The following is a 22347-nucleotide window of genomic DNA, read 5'->3' on the forward strand; positions in this document are numbered from 1 at the left end:
TGGGTATGGGACTTTGTTACTTGTGGGCCAATATGAGGAACTGAGGGACAATGGAATCCTACAACAGTTGTTGGGCTTTGCAGTAACTTCTCAGACATAACCTGGCAGTTTCTGGTAAGCTTCAGGTGACGTCTGTTTCTTCGGTACTGTCCCATGGATGTCTGGATGAGGTAAGACCTTGAGGTGATCTTCTCCTTGACGACTGCTGAGTTCTTCCACTGTCTCTCATGGTCTAATTTCTGTAAGACGATGTCACCTGGCTGTAGTTCAGGAAGCTGGCGTGCACCATTTCTTCTGTTGAAATTCAGCTGATTACGCTTCTTCTCTCTGCTGTCTCTGGATTCAACTGACGCTCTCATAGAACTGGGGCTTGAGATAAGAAGGATGTATTGGAAGAGTAGTTCTGATGTTCCTTCCATACATGAGTTCTGCAAGGCTTTTTCCTGCAGCTGATGTTGGTGTTGCACGATAGGTCAGAAATATAAGAGATGGATCACTCTGACTGAGGGTTTTCTTCACTGTCTGTACAGCTCACTCAGCCTCTCCATTTGACTGAGGGTGATGAAGGTTGGATGTCATGTGATCGAATCCCCAGTTTGGAGCAAATTTCTGGAATTCAGCAGAGATAAATTGTCTTCCACTGTCTGTGACAAGGAGTTCTGGTATTACATTAGATAGGTCCGGCTGCTATGTAATGTATGTGTAACTGTGGCTGATGGATCGTATTTTTATCACTTTTCACTTTGCCCTAGCAAGCGCAATGCTGCATACATTGAGCTGAAAGATATATCAGAAAATAAAACCACCTATATTCATTCCTGTAAGTGTTTCTTTTTTTGTGTGTAAGACAGTGTGAGTGAAACTGATCGCCAGAAGTGGAGTATCCTTCTCTCTTCAAAACGCAGCGCGATAAACAAGTTTGCCGACATCTGCTTCTGGTCTGAGAGGGTTGGTGACAAAAATAGGTTATGGACATTGCTCCTTACAACCAATCAACTTAAGAGACCTATCAGTTAAAAGATCACATTCTCTAATTTTACATGGGCTAAGTTTCCAGTTGATATATTTTACTTGATTTATAAAAAATGTGGCTCAACATTTACCAAATTTTCTCGACGCTCAAGTGTGCCTCCAGACAAAATAAATTTTCTAGTCAAACCTACCACTGAAAAATTCATTCTTTCATCTTTAAAATGTTCTATAAAATGATCCAAAAGCTTTTAAGGAGCAGCGTGCATTTAATGAAAAAGTGGAGACCTCATATTTTTTATACCACTGATCAACTATTTTTAGATCTGAGGTTTCAATGCCCCGCTTCATGGAAGTCTTGTCACATAGCTCAATGTAGTTGAGGGTTTGATTCAAATATGGGGGGAAATATTAACAAAATTGGAAACCAACTTTATATTACTTATTTTAGTGAGTATCTGAATGATAGGTTTCATAATTTTAGTTAATATCGTTTTCTGTTGTGAAACAATTTTCTTTCCGACAATGAAAGACAGCCAAGAACTCCGTCAAAAAAGCAGACAAATTTTTCAGTGAGAAGTTCAATTGGTCTTGGTCAACTTTGTGATTGCACAACATACTTACTCTATTTTCTTACTTTTGTTTTATTTCACACACACACACACACACACACACTATATATATATATATATATATATATATATATATATGTATATTTATGTATCTCTCTCTCTCTCACTCGCAGTATATATATATATATATATATATATATATATATATATATATATATATATACTGCGAGTGAGAGAGAGAGAGATACATATATATATATATATATATTACAGAGAGAGAGAGAGAGTATACATATCACACACACACACACATATATATATATATATATATATAATAATGGAATCTCCCATCGGACCGACAGACGAGTAGGCAGGCATGCTTATCTGTCGGTGTGTGTCGTCATATGGGAGAAGAGGCCGATTCTGGATGCACAGCACTTCCCACAGGTGTTGCAAGGGAAAACGTCTCCAGAAGTTGAGCCCTGCTTCCTTCGCTCATGCTTCTCCTTAATGGCCAGCATTCTCTTGTTTTCAAACATCTTTATGCCACTAGAGCACAGCATCCTCCGCCGAGAGCAGTCAAGGGCATCAGTTTCCCAGAAAGCGATTTCTATGTCACAGGCTTTGAAGTTTGTCTTCAAGGTGTCCTTGAAGCGCTTGCAAGGTCTTCCAAGTTCACGGTGGCTTTCCTTCAGCTGGCCACACAAAAGCATCTTCAGGATCCTGCTGTCATGCGGACAATGTGTCCTGTCCAGCATAGCTGGCACTGATCAGCAGGCTTTCGATGCTGGGCAGGCCACTCCTCTCTAGGACCTGGAGGTTGGAGACCCTGTCTTGCCACTTTATGCTGAGGATCTTTCATAGGCATCTCTGGTTAAACTGCTCACATTGTTGAATGTGACGGCGATACGTCATCCATGTTTCACAGTAGTATGAGGTGGTCAGCACAACAGCTCTGTAGGTTTTGTAGGCTGCTGCCCAGGTAGCAAAACTTGTCGACTGACATGATCTCTGTGTCATCGATCTTGATTGCAGGTTGGGGGGAGGCACTGGCGTTCTGTGAGCTAGCCGGTTGGTACATGGATTCAGTCTTGCTGAGGCTGATGGTGAGTCCAAAGCACCTGCAGGAGGTTGAGAACCTGTCCAGAATGAACTGCATGTCCTCATGGGAGATACAGATATCTGCAGCAACTTTTTGAAATGGACAATCAGGCAATGTCATTGTAATGAGTGGTTCTTTTCTGTGAACTGGTCTTTGTTCTTCACAATGTTTACAGTTCTCCACCACTTGCTTAATGCTGGGCCACCATGCTGATGTGTTTGCTCTCTCTCTGCACTTTTTTCTTGATGGAGTCTCCTGTCGGACCAACGGATGAGCAGGCAGGCAGGCTTATCTGTCAGTGTGTGTCCTCGTATGGGAGAAGAGGCTGATTCTGGATGCGCAGCACTTCCCACAGGTGTTGCAAGGGAAAACGTCTCCAGAAGTTGAGCCCTGCTTCCTTCGCTCACGCTTCTCCTTAATGGTCAGCATTCTCTTGTTTTTAAACATCTTTATGCCACCAGAGCACAGCATCCTCCAGCGAGAGCAGTCAAGGGCATCAGTTTCCCAGGAAGCAGTGTCTATGTTACAGGCTTTGAGGTTGTCTTCAAGGTGTCCTTGAAGTGCTTGCAGGTCTTCCAAGTTCACGGTGGCCTTCCTTCAGCTGGCCATACAAAAGCATCCTGCTGTCAGTCATGCGGACAACGTGTCCTGTCCTGCATAGCTGGCACTGATCAGCAGGCTTTCGATGCTGGGCAGACCGCTCCTCTCTAGGACCTGGAGGTTGGAGACCCTGTCTTGCCACTTTATGCCGAGGATCTTTTGTAGGCATCTCTAGTGAAACTGCTCAAGTTGTTGAATGTGACGGCAATACGTCGTCCATGTTTCACATCAGTACAACAAGGTGGTCAGCACAACAGCTCTGTAGATTTTGATTTTGGTGCTGAGCCTGATGCCTTTGTTGTTCCACAGCCTGTTGTTGTGTCTGCCAAAGGCGGAGCTTGCCTTGGTGATGCACAGCGTCACTTCTGCATCAAGGGCTCCATTGCTGCATAGGGTGCTGCCCAGGTAGCAGAACTTGTTGACTGACTTGATCTCTGTGTCATCGATCTTGATTGCAGGTGGGGGGGGAAGGGACTGGCGTTCTGTGAGCTAGCCGGTTAGTACATGGACTCGGTCTTGCTGAGGCTGATGGTGAGTCCAAAGCACCTGCAGGAGGTTGAGAACCTGTCCATAATGAAATGCATGTCCTCATGGGTGTGTGCAGCAAGTGCGCAGTCATCAGCGAAGAGGAACTCTCTCAACAGTGCCTCAAACACCCTGGACCTGGCATGGAGTCGCCGCAAATTGAGAAGTTTGCCATCTGTGCGATACTGAATGTAGATGCCCAGGTCACAGTCTTGGAAGGTGTCAATCAACATGGCAGAGAAAAGAATGGAGAACAGTGTGGGTGCCAGGATGTAGCCCTGCTTCACTCCATTTACCACAGGGAACGGATCCGACATGTCAGTACTTTCCTGTACTCTCACCTGCATGGAATGACGCAATCTGCTGGATTAGGCTCTCTAGGCAGCCGAACTTTAGGAGACCATGGCGGTTCACCGTGTCAAAGGCCTTAGTCAGGTCTACATAGACCATGTGGAGCTCCTTGTTCTGCTCATGGCACTTCTCTTGCATCTGGCATACGGCAAACACCATGTCGCATGTTCCCCTGCCTGAGCGGAAGCCGCACTGTGCTTCAGGGATGACTGTGTTGCAGACATGGTCAACCAGTCTGTTTAGTATGATGCAGGCGAAGATCTTGCCGGCGATGCAGAGGAGAGAGATTCCACGGTGGTTATCACAGGATGTTTTGTCTCCCTTCCATTTGTAAATGTGGACAATTGAAGCATCCTTGAAATCCTCCCCTCTCTCCCAGATAGACTGGAACAGGGTGATCAGCTTGTCTGTCAGCACCTTGCCTCCATACTTGTAGATGTCAGCCTGGATTCCATCCGCTCCTGGCGCTTTTCCTGATGTTGTCAGCTTCAGGGCCTTCCGGGTCTCAGCTTTGGTGGGAGGGGCAGCTAGCGAGTCACTGACTGGTAGCTGTGGGAGAGCTGCAATTGCCTCGTCAGATACGGATGAGTCCCTGTTGAGGAGGGTGTTGAAGTGCTCTGCCCAGCGGGTAAGGATGTCTTTCTTGTCTGTCTGGAGGGTTGTCTGGTTCAAACAGTTAAATCATTTGGAAAAACAGTTATTGAATGGTCACAACAATGAAGAGGTACACAAAAACATTTTAAGCATAAAACAACAACTCGATATTCTTGAGCTCAATAAAGCAAAAGATGCACAGGTAAGAGCTCAGGAAAAATGGACTGAGGAAGGAGAAAAAAGTACAAAATTCTTCCTCCACTTAGAAAAATCTAGATCAAATATGAATGTTATGACAAGTATTTGTAAGAAAAATGGAGAAATAATATCTAACCAAATGGCAATATTAGAAGAACAAGTCAGATTTTATTCAGATCTCTACAGTCAGACAACACTAACAAGAAAACATTACACAAGCAACAGACGATTTTTTGAAAGATGAACAGTTCACAAAGTTAGATCAAGATAAAGCATCATTATGTGAAGGACTTATTAAAGAAGAAGCCAGCAACGCATTGAAACTAATGAAAAATGGGTCGTCTCCAGGTAGCGATGGGTTAAGCACTGAATTCATGAAATTCTTTTGGATTAAACTAAAAAAGCACACAAAGGAAAAGAATTATCACGTAATGAATCAGATCACTGGAGACCAATAACTCTAACGAACACAGACTATAAAATAATGGCAAAAGCACTTGCAAACAGATTAAGTAAAGTTATATATAAATTAATTAATCTGAACCAGGTCAGATACTTGAAAGGAAGAAACATTTCATCTATAATTAGATCCATTGATGATGTTATAGATCATTTGAACCAAACAAACGAATCAGGATATCTCCTCGCCCTAGATTATTACAAAGCATTTGACTCAGTTTCATGAGATTTTCTGTTGAATACATTTAGAGTATTTGGGTTTGGTGAACAATTTGTAAAATGGGTTAATATTTTGAACAAAAATACATTTAGCAGTATCAATCATGAAGGATGGATTTCACAGCCCTTTCCCGTTACATGTGGCATCAGACAGGGATGCCCATTCTCACCCTTAGCTTTCATTTTAGCTGTAGAAATACAGGCAATTAAGATTAGAAACAGCAATATAAAAGGAATAAAACTTCTTACTAACAGACAAACTGACAAGCAAATGAAAATAAAACAACTAGTGGATGATACAACTCTTTTTTTGAAAAACAACGACGACATGCTAAAGGCTTCCAACATCATAAATGATTTCTCCACATTCTCAGGCTTAGTATTAAATCAACAGAAAACTAAGGCCATGAAACTGGGAACAGGTTGTGAAGACCAAAACCTTCCTTTTGAAGTAACAAAAATGATAAATATATTAAGTATTTACTTTCAAAATGGCATCAGAGCCCAAAACATCGAAAAGAATTGGGAGGGGAGAGTAGAAAAGTCATAGTGGAGTTGTAGAGATCTAAGCATACAGGGAAAAATAGTAATTGTGAAACTCTTCTGGTAAGTCAGTTTACATATGTTCTGCAAGCAACTGGTTTGCCAGACCTTATTCTTAAGAAAATAAACAGAACTCTTAACAAGTTCCTTTTGGCAAAGAAAGCACACAAATAGAAAAGCATATGAAAAAATAAAAAGGAAGGTAATGAAAGGAAATTATGACACAGGGGGATTAAGAATGATATATATAGTCAGTTTACGAAAGTGTTTTTATCTGCAATGGGTTGGAAAACTTTTCAACACTGCCGACGAAAACTGGAGTTTCATCCCAAAATGGCAGTTTAAACAATTTGAAAAATAGCCAAAGGTTCTCAACGTAAATTGCAGACCTAAGCAATTAAAAGAAATTGACAATATTGCAAACAAATTCTGGAGAAAAGTTCTCCATACATATTTAGAAACCAAACCAATAGAATCAGCAGAAAACGTACATTGATAATGCTCTGCATATACATGGCACATACCTAATTGTATATAAAAACTGCAATGACGCTGTTGACTAAGGTCATAACAGCAATAATTATGCATCTAATTAATATCATTATCATTCCTCTTCAGCTCGTCTTGCTCCTCTGAGTACCTATTATTATTATTATTATTATTACCATCATCATCATTATTATTATCATTATTGCTATTATTATTATTATTATCATCATCACCATTATCTTTTGAGAAAGAATTGGGTGAAACTGTCACATACAAGGCACACTAATGCATGAAAGAAACCCAGACATACGTATGTGCATGCAGAATATTAAAGTACACAACAAAGGTCCATCATTAGAAAACTCTCACACAAAAGAAGCATGAATGGGACTATTCCTATCTCCTTTTTCTTGAACACACAATGTGTTCTTTTCTATTTGAATATTTCGCTTTGCTACCATCAATATTACTATCATTATTAGTATGATTAGTATGATTATTATTATTTAATTCATGTTTCTTTTTTGGGGGTTTTTTGTTTGTTTTTGTTTTTTTCTTTCCTTTTTGGTCAATGAAGAGAGCCATGTGCAGAACACAAAGAAAAAAGTATTTTAAACAAAAGAAAAAAGGGGACCCTCCCCCCCCCAAAAAAAAACACCCAAAACAAAAAAAAAAACACCCAAAAAACGGTAATGATAATAACAAATAAGTACATATGAATCGGGGAGAGAGAACACAAGTTTTCCTTACCTGTAGAAATTAGTTTTTTGCTTTAATTGATCCACACGATGAACAAACGTCTTGAAGCAAGGCACGCAAGCAAAATGGCAAATGGCAACAATTTTAAGTGAGTTCTGTTCACACGTCTCTTTGTGAAGGTCAAGGTATTCGTGACAGGTCTGTGTGTCTCATCAGGGCCTAACTCCTCGTTTTCACATGCTCATGTTGAGCTGTTGTCAAATGATGTGTCCACCTCCGTGTCTTCTTCATTTCGCAGATTATGATTTTTGTAGCCTACATTTTTTGTCTTGCTAAACCTTATATTGCCTTGCTTGTTTAGAATCTATACATACGACTCACTTTGTCCAAAAAAAAAAAAAAAAAAAAAACAGAGCTAAAAAAAAAAAAAAAAAAAAATCATCAGTGATACACTGATTTAGCAATTCTTTAAAAAGAATGTGAAGACATCCGTCATATATTTTATTATGTCCGTATTGTCTCAAGAAATGTTTATTTATTTATTTATGTACTTATAAAGAGGTTTTACTATAGCGCATATTCTTGAAGCTCTATGCATTTTATAATATCATGTCATTGCCAACATTGCATGTTTCCATGACACTTTTCATTTCTCTTTTCCTGTCCATTTCCAGGTAACCCTGTATAACAACAACAGCAGAAAGATGTTGATGAATGAATGTAAGATTTCTGGAATGGATGGGTGAGAGATGTGGAATTAAAAAATTGTGGGAAAAAAAAGAAAAGAGGGGGGGGGGGGAGGGGGTGATCCAGTGACTCTTGGCCCATACACAGCTCGGAGACGATCATGGAAGATCTTCATGTCGTGAGCATCAGCAGCGGACTGAAACTCTTTGGACTTTCTCTCCCACCAGGTGTTCTTCATCTCACACAGCCTCTTCTGTATGAGTTTCTTGGTTTGCAAGAACTGGTTCTCCTTCCTCTGGCAGTCTTTATCGGAAATGTGATCCTGATGCTGTATATGCAGTGTGTTCAGGAGCTAGGAGATTCCAGAGTTGTTCTCGTCAAACCAGTCTTTGTGGCTCCTCTGTACAAAGCCAAGTGTGTCAGCTGCTGCTGTGTACACAGCATCTCTAAAGGTGCTCCAAACCTCTTCTACATCAGTCGATGCAGGAATTTCTTGGAGAAATGCTTGTATTTGCTGCTGCAGCATGTCCTTGGTGACAGGGAGGCGGTGGATGTTCAGCTTCCTAGGGGGTTTCTGCCTGGCCGGTTGGAGCTTGCGTGCAAGTCTGATGTTCATCTTGCTGCGTACCAGGCGATGGTCCAACCAACAGGACTGCTCCTCTCATGCAGCGTGTAATTGAAACATCACCTCTGTCCCTCTGCCGGACAATCACATAGTCCAGCATGTGCCACTGCTTGGAGCGGGGGTGCATCCATGTGTTCTTGTACTTGTCCGCTTGTTGGAAGAGAGTGTTGGTGATGGTCATTCCATGCTGCATGCAGAGCGAGAGCAAAAGCAGTCTGTTGGAGTTGCACTTGCCAGTGCCGTGCTGTCCTAGGACTTTTGGCCACGAGGAGAAGTCCATGCCGACGCAGGCATTGAAATCCCCAAGGATGATCAGCCAGTCCTTTCTGTCTACCGCTGAAATGGTGCAGCTGAGCTCCTTGTAGAAAGCTTCTTTGATGTCATCAGGGTTGGTCATCATCGGAGCATAGCAGTTGATGACTGTGGCGAAGCGATCCTTGGACAGCTTCAGACGCAGGGTCATCAGCCTATTGTTTATCCCACGTGGAAGGCTGTCAAGCTGTCATGCAAGTTTGGTTCATATGGCAAAGCCCACGCCTGAGGGTCTTGGGGTGCCATCTGGCTTCCCAATGCAGCAGGTGTAGCCCCCACCAACTTCCTCCAGCTGGGTTTCACCGGCAAACCTGGTTTCACACAGGGCTGCTATGTCCACCTGGTAGTGATAAAGCATTCTAGCAATGAGCGCTGTGCGCCTTTCTGGTCTGTCATCTCTGTCTAAAAGGGTGTGAACATTCCAGGCACCCAGAGTCAGGGCATGACTCCTGGTTCTTTTCTTCTGTTGTTTTCGACCGCTAGTGTTGGATGTCCAAGTAGGTGTGGTTTCCTACTAGGTACTAGGCGAGGCAGGCTTTGTTTAGGGATCCTTTTATCTCCCCTTCCCCATGTGGGGAGAGCAGTGCTGTCCCTAAAAAAAGGTTGCTCTGACACTGTGGGAGGATACGGGCACCGCATCTGCCCCAGTCTACGGCAGACGACCATCACCCCACAGCCGCCTGCATGCAGTCGTGACTAGGAACTGCCAGCAGCATCCTCTGCCTGTCCACGTTACCACTTCTCCATCGCCGCAGGACTTGGGAAAGCTGGGTGTTGAAGGGCTAGCTCATCATTCCGACATTAGCCTGGTTGCCTGACCAGCACAGGTGACTTTTTTTTTTTAGTGAGGAGGAGTTGTACAGTCCCTTCCCAACTCTCTCGCCTACCGACGCCCACAGTCCCACAGGTGCAGATACTGCCACGTGTAGGATGGCCTCGGCAGGTGCAGGTTTTTTCTTCAGAACTCGGTCTCCTTGGTGGACTTCCAGCCATGGATAAGAGCTCCCCCTGCCCTTTGGTCATCCTCTTCCGCCTTCACAGCCGTTGGGAAAAGTTTGCTCCTCTGCCTGTTCCGTCGTTGGGAGACTTCACATGCGGCAGGTAGTACTGGGTTACATGGTACTAGTAGCAAGGGCTATGCCCCAGACCTGACTTTTTATAAACTTATCAAAAGCTGTCATTTATCAAGATTTATTATTAACATTTGCTGTCTTGTAAGTCTACAGTCTTTCCCGAACCTGAAAATATCTTAAATTTATTAATGTTCATGTAGATGCAATAATTTTTTAGTTTCAGTCATTTTAGTAACGCTACCATCAAAACTGCTGGATCGGACATGCAGAAAATAAGCATTTTTGTCAGAATTTATGACACTGGCATTCAGCCAATAACATTAACAGGTAACTAAAAAAACTGAGGTCTTCTGCATACAATATAGATCATATGTGAAGTGTTTTGACTATGAGAGTGCATTAGTGGCAATTCTACATGGGTTCCAAAATGCGATTTTGTGAGATTGGCTAAAATCGTGGATTTTTTTTTTTTAATTCAATATATCTCAAAAACTATTTAAGATGTTGCTTTTAAATTTGGTGTGGCTTCTTACTTTATTGCACTCTTTCATTCTTGCAAATATGAGGCTTCTGCTATGAATCTGAAAATTTGGCCGGACCTACCTAATTACATGGTGTGCAAACATCTTTTTCAGTCTTCCAACTACACCTTCTGTGGTGATGCATGAAGATGTCCTATTTCAAGGTATCTTGAGAAGCAGTCTACCAAGACTAACTAGTTCTGTCCCTTGAAATTACAGATATCTGCAGCAACTTTTTGAAATGGACAATCAGGCAATGTCATTGTAATGAGTGGTTCTTTTCTGTGAGCTGGTCTTTGTTCTTCACAATGTTTACAGTTCTCCACCACTTGCTTGATGCGTGCATTGATGTTGGGCCACCATACTGATGTGTTTGCTCTCTCTCTCTCTCTGCATTTTGTAATGCCCTGGTGTCCCTCGAGTATTCTTGACAGAATATCATCTCTTAGGGCTTGTGGAATGACGATACGACTCCCACATATCAGAAGCCCTTCATGTTCACTTGGCTCATTCCATAGTGGATTCAAGTCTCAAAGACCTTCTTCCACATCAGCAAGGTATTTTGGCCACCCTTCTCTTGTGTACTGCAGAGCTTTCTTGAAGAAAGGGTCTTTGTTAGTTGCTGCAGCAATTTCTTTCAGGCGTTTGTGAGTTGCCAAAACAGTCTTACAGAGTTAACATGTGCTTCAGTGTCTTCTATCAGCTGATGGACTTCTCTTTTGTTTCCCGTTTGCTCTTGAGGATTCCTTGCGAGTGTGTCTGCCACAATAAGTGTTTTCCCTGGGGAGTTGACAGCTTCCACACTGAATCACATGAGATGCATCAGCATTCAACATGTGCTGACACCTGATGGGAGTGTCCTGAAGATCCTTCTTGCTGATCAAGGGAACCAGTGGCTTGTGGTCAGTTTGAAACGTGAAGGAAGGCAGGCAGTCCTATCAGATATCTCTGGAATTTTTCACATGCCCGAACAGCTGCCAAACATTCTTTTTCAATCTAGGTGTAGTGTTCAGGTGATGTGAGGGTTCTGGAACAGTACACAACTGGCCTCAGTCCACCTTCATGCTGTTGGAGAAGTACACCACCCAAGCCATATGAATTTGCATCTGCACTGACAACTGTTGGTCGGTTAGGATTATAGAAGGCTAGTATAGGTGTCTTTGACAGTAACTGACGGTTCTGAATGCCTCCACCTGTGGAGTTGCCCATGTTCACTGCTGGTCTTTTTTTCTAGGAAATGTGATTGGGAGCAGGATGGTTGACAGATTGGGAATATATCTTCCAAGGTAATTTACCATCCCTAATGTCTGTCGGAGTTCAGTGATGTTGCTTGGGTCTGGTATGTTCAGGATTGCTGCAACTTTTGCAGGATCTGGCTTCACTCCATCCTTGGTGATGATGTGACCCAGAAACTCAATTTCTTTCTTTCTGAATTCACATTTTTCTTTATTGAGTTTCAAGTTGGCTCCTGTCATTTTCTTCATGACTGCCCAAATCTCCAGCATGGTCTTTCTCCTTGCTGTGTACTAGAATGTCATTGAAGAAACAAATAACACTTTCATATCTTGCAAAATGTTCTCCATTGTTCTTTGAAATATTTCTGGAGCTGAACTGACACCAAATGGTACTCTTCTGCAGAAGAATCTTCCCACTGGTGTGATGAACGTTGTGAGTTTAGCTGTTGATGGATCTAATGGAATCTGCCAAAATCTAGACCTTGCATCCAGTCGACTGAAAATGACTGATCCTTCAAGCTTGTGAAGTATGTCCTCCATTGTAGAAATCATGTAGCATTCTCTCTTGATTGCTATATCCAACCTTTTAAAGTCTGTGCAGATTCTGACAGAATTTTTCTTCTTCTTTAACCAGTTCAATGCCAAAGAATTTTGTAAAAAAAAAAATTTTTTAAGTGCTCTCCCCTTGCCAGGGAATTTTGAGGATTCGGGAGTAATAAATCACAAAATATTCTAGCTCAAAAGCTATGGGCGATACAGAAAGAAAGTAAAAGTTTTTGTGAAGGAAAATGAGTGTAGATTCTGCTTCTGGGCTTTTTTTTTCCAATTAGGTTGATTGTAGGCAACTGTTCAGGCATGTAAAGTCAAGATAATGATTTTTGTGCAACAAAAGTCTATTTCCACCTCTATATAATGACATCTATAAAGAAAAGAATGAAAATACAGCTAGAAATAGCAAACCTATTGTCAGATTATACCTGTAGAAGAAATCAAAACAAGCTATAAGCTTATGAAAACAAATCACAGCACTTGCAGACATGTAAGTAAATCACTGTCCCAACAATGACAAAAGTGAGTAAAGTCACCATAAAGGGTCAATCACAGTCCCAGAAACTGAAATGGCAAGCTTTTTGACAGCAAAGAGAGTTTGCAAGTGAGAGGGTGACGTTCTTTGATGACATTCACTCCTTTCAAGTTGCACGTGGGCCAAGTAAAGTGTCTGCTATGCAGCCGGCTTGCCACCTCTTCAAACAAGTCATCCCTCTGATGCAGCAAAAAAAAAAAAAAAAAAAAAAAAAAAAAAAGCATTAAAAACAAAAAACATGTGTTTCACGGCCAGTGCAGGTTCAGCACTGCGTTTTGTGAAAATCGTGTGGCACTGGCGGTTGTCGATTACTTTATGTCTGCTTTGAAATGTGAGTGCACTCGTTCCCAACAGCCACGCCCTCTTGATGACCTCTGGCTAGCATTCGACCTATCATCTTACATTGGATGGACGGACTGAATTACCATAAAATGGGCTGTTAGTTTCATAACTGTCGTTGTCAATCACCTTTGTTTTCAAACCAATCATCAGACAAGAGAGATCCTTCTCCATCGCGAAAGTTGTCCATAATCACAAGCAGAGTTTTCAGAATTGTGTAAATCTGCTGACTGTGACTATTTGCTTTACTGGACACAGTTTTAAATGCATTTGTTTGCACATGATGCAACCCCCTTTTCCACACGCGTATCACATGGTCAGTTAGCAAATTATTATTGAGTAGAAAGAGGTCTTCTACATGATGCAAGTTTCATTTAAATAGTATTTTTATAATCCAGACACATCAAACTAAGTGTTCAGAGTCTGTTTATTTGAATGGAACCAAACTCCAATGAAGGAAAAATCGGAACATATACAGGACGTCAGTAGCCGTCTTATAGGCACTATGGCAATACTTTTTGTAGGACTGTGCCAATCTGTGGCCTCAGTGATCTCTTCTATTACGCCTATTTCTTTCATCCTTTCCAACTCTTTCTGGACTTTGTCAACCAATGGTATTAGAATTCTGCTTGCTGTTTGTTTACTGTAAGGTTCAGCACTGTCCTTGAGAGCAATTCTGATGGGGGGACAGTCCACTGGTGATTCATTCAAATCACCAAAAGGATCCTTAACTCTATGGAGACATAGTTAAATAGTGCATGTAGTTTTACTGTGATGGGCAAATATGGACATATTTGAAAAATTCAACACACTTTCACACAGAGACAAAGACATACAAATTATATATCACTAGAAAGTTTACCATCTCTTCTTTTAACATTTTAAAACAGTTTTCTCATTAAATGCTGCTAAATATTTTTTCAATATTTTTAATTATGTCACTTATTACTGAAAAAAAAAAAAAAACTGAAAAATAGGTATACTGTACCCACCAGGCATGTCATATCCATCAGCTAATCCACAAGGCAGCATATGATGATTTTCTCACACAGTAAGGTTCCCTGATTCTCATGAATCAGTTTGACGTAAAATGTTGCACAACAAACTTAAAAAAACATAAAATAGAAAATCGTAACACTAGTTGGTTATGTAAAGATCGACCTCTCACCCAGTCCAGAAAGTGTAGAAAAAAGCCTTTCACGCAGTTAACGGTCAAGGGGAAATAAGTCAGTTTTTCCTAGACTGATCCCTCAAGACAGCCTGATTAGTTTCCCTTTAATTGAACACTGCTGAGTGTATGAAAAAAAATTCTGCGATCTGCCAAATCCTACACTACGGCATGTCATTCTGAGCAGGCAGAGCGTCTCCAAAGAGTTAACTGTGTCAATGTTCTTCACGAGTCCCATTCTTGACACTGCTTCTCGACTCAGCAAGTTGTCTGTCTCTGAGTTCATTATGTAGATTTTTAGTGGGTACTGCTTATCATGAACCCTGACTTCAGTTTCAAACAAACCTTCACAATCAATGGAACTACCTGCACTGTGAAGTACAGCCTTAGTTGGAACTAACTCTGGTTGTGGTTTGAATTTCCTGAATTCTTGGACTGACATAATTGACACATCTGCTCCAGTGTCTAGTTTGAAAACTACATTTCTGTTATTAACATGTTGTGTAATGAGCCAAGGAGATTGGTCTATGCAAATTGATCCCAAAAAGAATTCTTCCTTTTCTTCTTCTTGAACAGAATTGATAGTTTGTTGGCCATGACTGCTGCAACAACACGATGCAAAATGATTGAATTTTGAACAAATTCTACAATGTTTTCCTCTTGCTGGACAATTTTCATTTTTATTGTGTGAACGTCCACATCTTGAACAGCATGGAAATCCTCCTCTAGCTGCACTGGAAGAACCTGGTCTGCTGTTTCTATGCTTATACTTCCAGGAAAACCTCTGTTGCTACCTTGGCCTCTACTTTTTGCTACACCTCTGTGTGCTACTGCATCAATCTTCTGAGACTGCCATTGTTCATTCAGCTGAAGCTTACCAAGTTCAAACTGCCATGTTTGCTGCACTGCTTCTTCAAGTTTTTTTCTGGTTGCAGCTGTAGTTTTTCTGAGAGCTCTGCATCAAGAACTCCAAGCACTAATCTGTCTCTGATGGCATCTTCTCTGTCTGGGAAGCTTGCATGTTCTGAAAGTTCATATAGACTACATAGATAGGTTTCAATGCTTTCTCCAGCACCTTCAGAACGAGCATAGAACTGGGCTCTTTCGTGAATAATCCGTTTTGGAACAAAATGACTATTGAACCTGGCTAAAACAACATCGAAATTTTCAGCTTGAGCTGCAGTGAGGTTGAACAAAGCTAAAAGTCTTTCATTTTCACTACCCGTTGTGTAAATGTGGGAGCTAACTTGAACAGCTTGATCTTCTTTATCAAGTTTTGATGCCTGGTGAAATCTAAAAAAGCGCTGTTTCCATTCAAGCCACATCTGAGGGTGTGAAAAATCGAAACTATCTGGTGCCTTGAACAGGGCCATTCTTTGCTGTGTTAGCCTCTCAAATTACAAGTGAAATCTTCAATGAAAATTATTATAAAGATACAAGAAACAATCCTACCAGAGTTCATTGTTGATTTGTTGCCTGTTCTTCAGTATCCCATGTCTGCCACCATGTAACGATCACTCAACTGGTGTCGTCAACACTAGAGCCCAAGTCGTGTGGAGACAGGCAATATTTATTTTCATAGCCAAGTCCGTTAGTGAAAGGCATTCTGGGAAGGGCAATAACCTGTGTGTGCAAGTTCAAGGTTAACCGGATGTAATACTACAGTTGACAGTATCTCCACACCTGTTCTCTCAGGTTTTCTGCTGAAACGCTCCTTCGAGTCCACATAACCTCTTCAAAGACATTTGGCCAAAGGGCCTTTAGTATCAAGCACCTTATGTCTGGAATTCTCTTCCTCTGGATCTCCGCCACTTACCAATGCTGTCCTCTTTCAAAACAAACTTGAAAACCCATTCAAACAGGCCTTTGACTGTGATGAAGCATAGCTAATTGTCTGCATTCTTCCTCCTTCCCACTCCACTTTGTCCTCGACTGAAGTCATCATAGTATGTGTGTGTCTGTGGGTGGATGTTTGTGTGTGTGTGGGCGTGCGTGTGCACAGGAGTGTGTGTGCACGTGTGTAGGGTATTTTTGGTGTATGTGTGTGTGTGTTTTCATCCCTGCAATATGTAGTATTGTCTTGGTGTATAGATACACTTACATGTGTTTTTTTTTCATGTGCCGAGGTATGTTATTATGCACTAATGTATATGTGCTGTTTCATGTAAGGTGCTTGGAGCCCATTACACATGGAGTTTATGCGATATAAGTACTATCTATCATTATTATCATTATTATAATCATGAATAAATTAACAAACTTTCTGTGAATATGAACTGAATAAATTCAAAGAGTCAAGAGCAAGTTTCACTATCTGGTATACCTCTGTCATTTTATTAACTCAAAAAACAACACAATAAATAAATAAAATAAAAGTAATACAGGTGACAGGCGCAATAGCCAAGTGGTTAAATCGTTGGACTTTCAATATCAGGGTCTGGGTTTGAAACTTGGTAATGGCGCCTGCTGGGTAAAGGGTGGAGATTTTTCCAATCTCCCAGGGCAACATATGTACACACCTGCTAGTGCCTGAACCCCCTTCGTGTGTATACACACGCAGAAGATCAAATATGCATGTTAAAGATCCTGTAATCCATGCCAGCGTTCAATGTGTTATGGAAAAGAAACATACCCAGCATGCACACCCCCAAAAACGGAGTAGGGCTGACTACATGGCGGGGTAAAAACGGTCATACATATAAAAGCCCACTCGTGTACATGCGACTGAATGTTGGAGTTGCAGCCTATGAACGAAGAAGTATACAGGTGTTGAAAGAAAACCTAAAGAACATTTCAAGATCCAGAAAAAAAAACTTGAACAAAATCTGAAATTCAATAGACCTCTGGTTTGGCAAAAAGTCCATTTCAGATCTGCCAGGAAAAAAGTCTCCCTGCCCCCAAATAAACAAAAATGACCAAATTTCCTTCGAGAAATGAAAACTGAAGCTTACCTATATCCAAAACATGACAAAAGTCAGTTTTCTATCTGCAAATAAAACCCGCAAAGAATGCTTTTACCTTGTTCTTCTCTCGAAACAGCCTCAGTATGAATGCCTCCTGACAAGACTCAATAACTCTGAAACCAAGACACAGTGCCAACATAATATTATGTTTGAAAATAGATTTCAGTCATACTTCATTTATTAATAACTTTGAAATGATGATACATTTCCATTATAACCAATCTGCTTGAATATGAATTTCAGTCTCATTTCTTCATTCATTTATTACTGTGTGATAAAAAGTTTCAGTCATACTTTGTTTATCATCAACTCTGAAATAATGATACACAACCATTATGACCAATCTGACTGAATATGAATTTCAGTCACATTTCTTCATTCCTTTATGAAAATAAAAATAAAATTTAAAAAAAGGATAATGATATAAACTAATAAAGCTCATCTCATGCATGTGCAATGTAATACATGCAATGTTAGCCTTGGTGTATTTCAGTGTGTTTACAATAATGACTAATTACAATATTCTAATGAAGTGAATATATATGTAATGCTTTTTATATTAATGTCTGATATGTCATTGATTCTTTTCAATTAAGTCATGTTTATGTTTTTGTGTTGAGTAATTGTCTGCATTTGTTTTGCTGCACCCGATGTAATTTCTTTTAATGAGATAATAAGGTTCTTCTTCTTCTTCTTCTTCTTCTTCTTATTATTATTATTATTATCATCATCATTCTTATTATTTAATTTTGTCTGACATCAGAACAACTTCTCAATCTTTGGAAAAATAAAAAGGTTCACTTACCCTGAAAAAGAGCTGAAGATAATCGTTTGATAAAAAAACAATAACAAGATTAGGACAATTATGAACAAATGATCATAGATATATCTTTTCTTACACATTGATATAAACATGAATATGTCCCTAAAAAGTCTACAAAGATCTTCTCAATCACACACAAACCATGTAGCAGAGAAAAAATTAGGAACAATGCCTACTTGTGAGCCTTGTAGACCAGGATTCCTGTCACTTTCTCCAGAGGTACCCTGTCTGTCAACAGGTCCACTACAAGGATACGAGAGGTGACGAACTGCACACCACCTTCCAGGTATGTGTGTTGTCTAAACACATGTATTGTTCACTGAATATTGCAACCGCTCAACTAAGTCATCAAGATACTATACTAACCAAACTATAACAGGATGTTGTCACAAAAGCACAGACACCACACATCCTTTATTTCCAATGTAGCATACCAATACACAAATTCATAGAAGAATTTTTTCTTTCTAATTCCAATCACATTAACTTCTTTTAAATGAAGAAGTATGCATGTGTGTGAACAGAACCATCTGATAAAAATTAGTTTCATTGTAAAATGACAAAATAACTTCTGAGCTGCAAATACCTTTCCTTTTTTTTTCCAGATTTGTTCAAAACACAACTGATCTGACACCAATATTTACCTGACTGACCAATCTGTAGTAGTGAACAAGTAAACAGTTCTTGTTGTTTATAGTCCAGCCGACCACACAGGGCCATATCAGGAATGTCAAACTATACAAATGCTCAACCACATCAACACAAAACTGTCATATCTACAAAAAAAAACCATTAAGACAAACCCACAAAACACAGTTCATGACACAGTATCCCAACCATTTAGCTCCTTATGGCAAATAAGACTAGGCCATGCTGAGAACACAAGCCATTTCACTTCATTTATCATCCCCAGATTACAGAAAATTGTTAAAAAGGTAAAAACAATACTTCAAAGCCAAACAAAAAAAATCATAAAAAGGCAATTAACACTGCAGAATGGGCAGCTTGTGCCCAAACCAGTGTTTACAACACCACTTCCTAATCACCATAGCAAAACAGCACATAGCACATTACAGAATGTGGAAAAGAAAAAAAAAAGTGTCCAGGATTGCTTGAAAAAGGAAAGGCGAATGGACTGGGAAGGCAGAAAAAGGAGACAACAGTGAAAGAAGAAAAAAGACAGAAACAAAGAGAGTGATAGAAAAGAGAAAATTGCAAGCACAGAATTTCCAGAAGGTTGGGATGTTATTTACACTGAAAGACCCGACATCCCCATGGGGGTAATAAGTAAACAGAATAAATACATAAAAAATAGTACCCTTATGATCTGAGTTGTCTTTTTATTCTACCCCCATCCCCTACACCAAAACTTTACGTAATAATTCAGTATATGTTGCAGTTCTGAAATCAACCCCAAAGCAATAGTATCATAACCCCGCCAGTTTATGGTTTGCTATTTGGTGTTAACTGAAAATTTTTAACGGAAACAAACACCACCAAAATTATCCGTAAACAACAAACTAATCCCAACAGTCTATAAATCTGGATACATCAAAAGAATTGCACAGGTGAGAGTATTAACCAGTTGAATGCCAGAGAATTTTGTAAAAAAGTGCTCTCCCCTTGCCTAGGAAATTTGAGGATTTGGGGGAAATAAATGAAACGAAATTTTAGTACAAAAACTACTATGGAAGATGCAGAAAGAAAGCAAATGACTGTGTGAAGGAAAATAAATGTAGATTCTGCATCTGTGCTTTTTCCCCAAATAGTTTGATTGTGGATAACTGTTCAGGCATTTAAAGTCAAGATGATAATTTTGTACAACAAAAAAGTCTATTTCCACCTCTACATAATGACATCCATAAAGAAAGCAAACAAAATACAGCTAGAAACAGCATGCCTATTGTCCAATTATATGTGTGGAAGAAATTAAAACAGGCTATTAGTTTATAAAAAAACAAAAAAAATCACAACTCATATATTATATCAATATACATTATAAATGTTAGGTAACAATAGGTTGTCAACAAACATCTACCTGAAGATCTAGTCATCAGCTTCATCCATATGTAATATGCAGCTTCTGTTCAAACGTGTGTGTGTGTGTGTGTGTGTGTGTGTGTGTGCATGTGTGTGTGTGTGTGTGTGTGTGAATCAGAATCAGAATCAGAATCAATTTTAATGTCAATTAGACCTGAACAAGGTTTATAAGACACGCATGCAAAGTTACATGAAACCACGCACAAAAAAGCAAAACAAAATAAGATAAATAATGAACAAGACACTGATCACTCCTGCACGCTATGGCGTTTTTGACAGCAGTTACTGACAAATTTCTCAAACAGTCCCACAAGTTTGTCTTCCAGTATTACTCGGTTTAATAATATTTGGAATGTAATTTTGAATTTTTTGAATGAATTCTATTCTAATTTCTTTGTATAATTCGCAGTCATCTGAGAAATGAAATTCATCCTCTACTGTTTGACATTGTAAACATAGTCTCCTTTCTTTCGGGATGTTGAAATATTGGCCTTTTTCTATTGCTAAATCATGACAGGATATTCTTAATTTGCACAATGATTGTTTTTGATTATAATTAAGATATCCTTCAAGCAAATAAGGTTCGGTTCTGTATTCACGAGTAATTTTATCATAGAATAGTAGTTTAGATTTATTTTCAGATTTGTTTCTCTTCCAGAATAAAACATATCCATATTCTAGTTTGTTCATTATAATGTGGCTAAGTCTATGAATATTGAATGTTGACTGATTATTCCAAATGTGTCTTAAACCATGATTCTGTAATCTTATTTCAACAAAATTAATCCATGTTCGCTGTTTTGTTTCCTCTGCAAGCATGTCATCATACACAATTTTGATATTCAAATTTTCTCATGCCTGTGTTATGTGAAACCAAAATTTTATCACTTGACAAATCACTTTTAAACTTAAAGGGTATTTACCTATTTCACCAAGTATTACTAAATTTGTGGGGTTTTTTTGTGGACTCCCAGTATTTGTTTAAAAAAAGTTTAGATGAACATGCTCATGAGGAAATTTGTTCATGAGACAATGGTTATATTCTTTGTCAAAGGTAAAAGTAGCATCTGCTTTTTCACAAGTGGGGAACCATTTTTCTGCTCCATACGTCAGTATTGGTGAAACGCGACTATCAAATAATTTTGGTATTATATGTATGCTTATGTTTTCATTCTTGAAAGATCTTTTAAGAATATGAGAAGCTTTATTACCTTGTTTGCCAGATGTTCCATAGCCTTTTCAAAATTGCCTGATTTATGGAATATTATTCCCAGGTATTTATATTGTTCAGTTGTTTCTATAACTTCTGTTCCACATTTAAAAAACATTTGAGCTCGTGGTTCTGATCTCGAAAATATGACAACTTTTGTTTTGCCTCTACTGATTTCAATACCCCATTGTTTACAATATAAATGTAACTGGTTTAGTTTCAGCTGTAGGCCATGTTTAGATTTTGAAAGTAGTACAAAGTCATCAGAATATAAAAGACAAGAGATACTTTTGTTTTGAGAATGACTAACTGTTGGCGAATTGATATCTGGGAGCCAATCAACAATATCATTGATAAATATATCAAATAATGTGGGGCTCAGTGTATTTCCCTGTAGTGCTCTTCGAACATAGATTGAAGGTGAGAATCTATTTTCATTACGGGTGCAGACTTTTGTGTCTGTATACATACTTTTTATCAAATTGAAGCACCTACCTCATATACCGATTTTTTTAAAGTTTTGTTAACATACCTGCATGTGAAATGCTATCAAAAGCTTTTTTGAAGTCCACAAAACATGTGTATAATCTGTTCTTTGTATTTTTTATGGTGTAATCAACTATTTTTTCAACACAAAAATATGGTCTGTAGTTCTAAAACCTTTTCTAAATCCAGCTTTTTCTTTTGCAAGTAAATTGTTTGATTCTAAATAATCATTTTATCTGCTGTTGAGAATTGGACAAAGTAGATTGCTTAAAGAACAGTTGATAGTTATTCCTCTGTAGTTATTTGGGTTTGATTTATCGCCCTCTTTATGAATTGGGACAGATATCCCATTCTTCCACAAATCCAGATAACATCCAGCTTTTAGAATGTACTCAAGTACTGTTTTAATTGTGGGAAGTAACTCTGATAAAACAGCTTTAATTATCTCATTTCTGATGCCG

The 22347-nt window shown here is 39.4% G+C and overlaps 1 protein-coding gene across 1 annotated transcript in view; it reads right to left on the bottom strand.

Moving 5' to 3' along the window:
* The window catches only part of LOC143295387 (DNA repair endonuclease XPF-like), a 223768-nt gene that overhangs the window by 167756 nt on the left and 33665 nt on the right, over positions 1 to 22347 (bottom strand). The window contains exons 5-6 of the mRNA XM_076607056.1: positions 18327 to 18449; positions 17383 to 17440 (exon numbers count right to left, since the gene is read on the bottom strand). Coding sequence (XP_076463171.1) covers positions 17383 to 17440; positions 18327 to 18449 — 181 coding nt within the window. The remainder of the gene's footprint in view (positions 1 to 17382; positions 17441 to 18326; positions 18450 to 22347) is intronic.

This window comes from Babylonia areolata, chromosome 20 (genome assembly GCF_041734735.1).
Source record: "Babylonia areolata isolate BAREFJ2019XMU chromosome 20, ASM4173473v1, whole genome shotgun sequence".
Taxonomy (NCBI): Eukaryota; Metazoa; Mollusca; class Gastropoda; order Neogastropoda; family Buccinidae; genus Babylonia; species Babylonia areolata.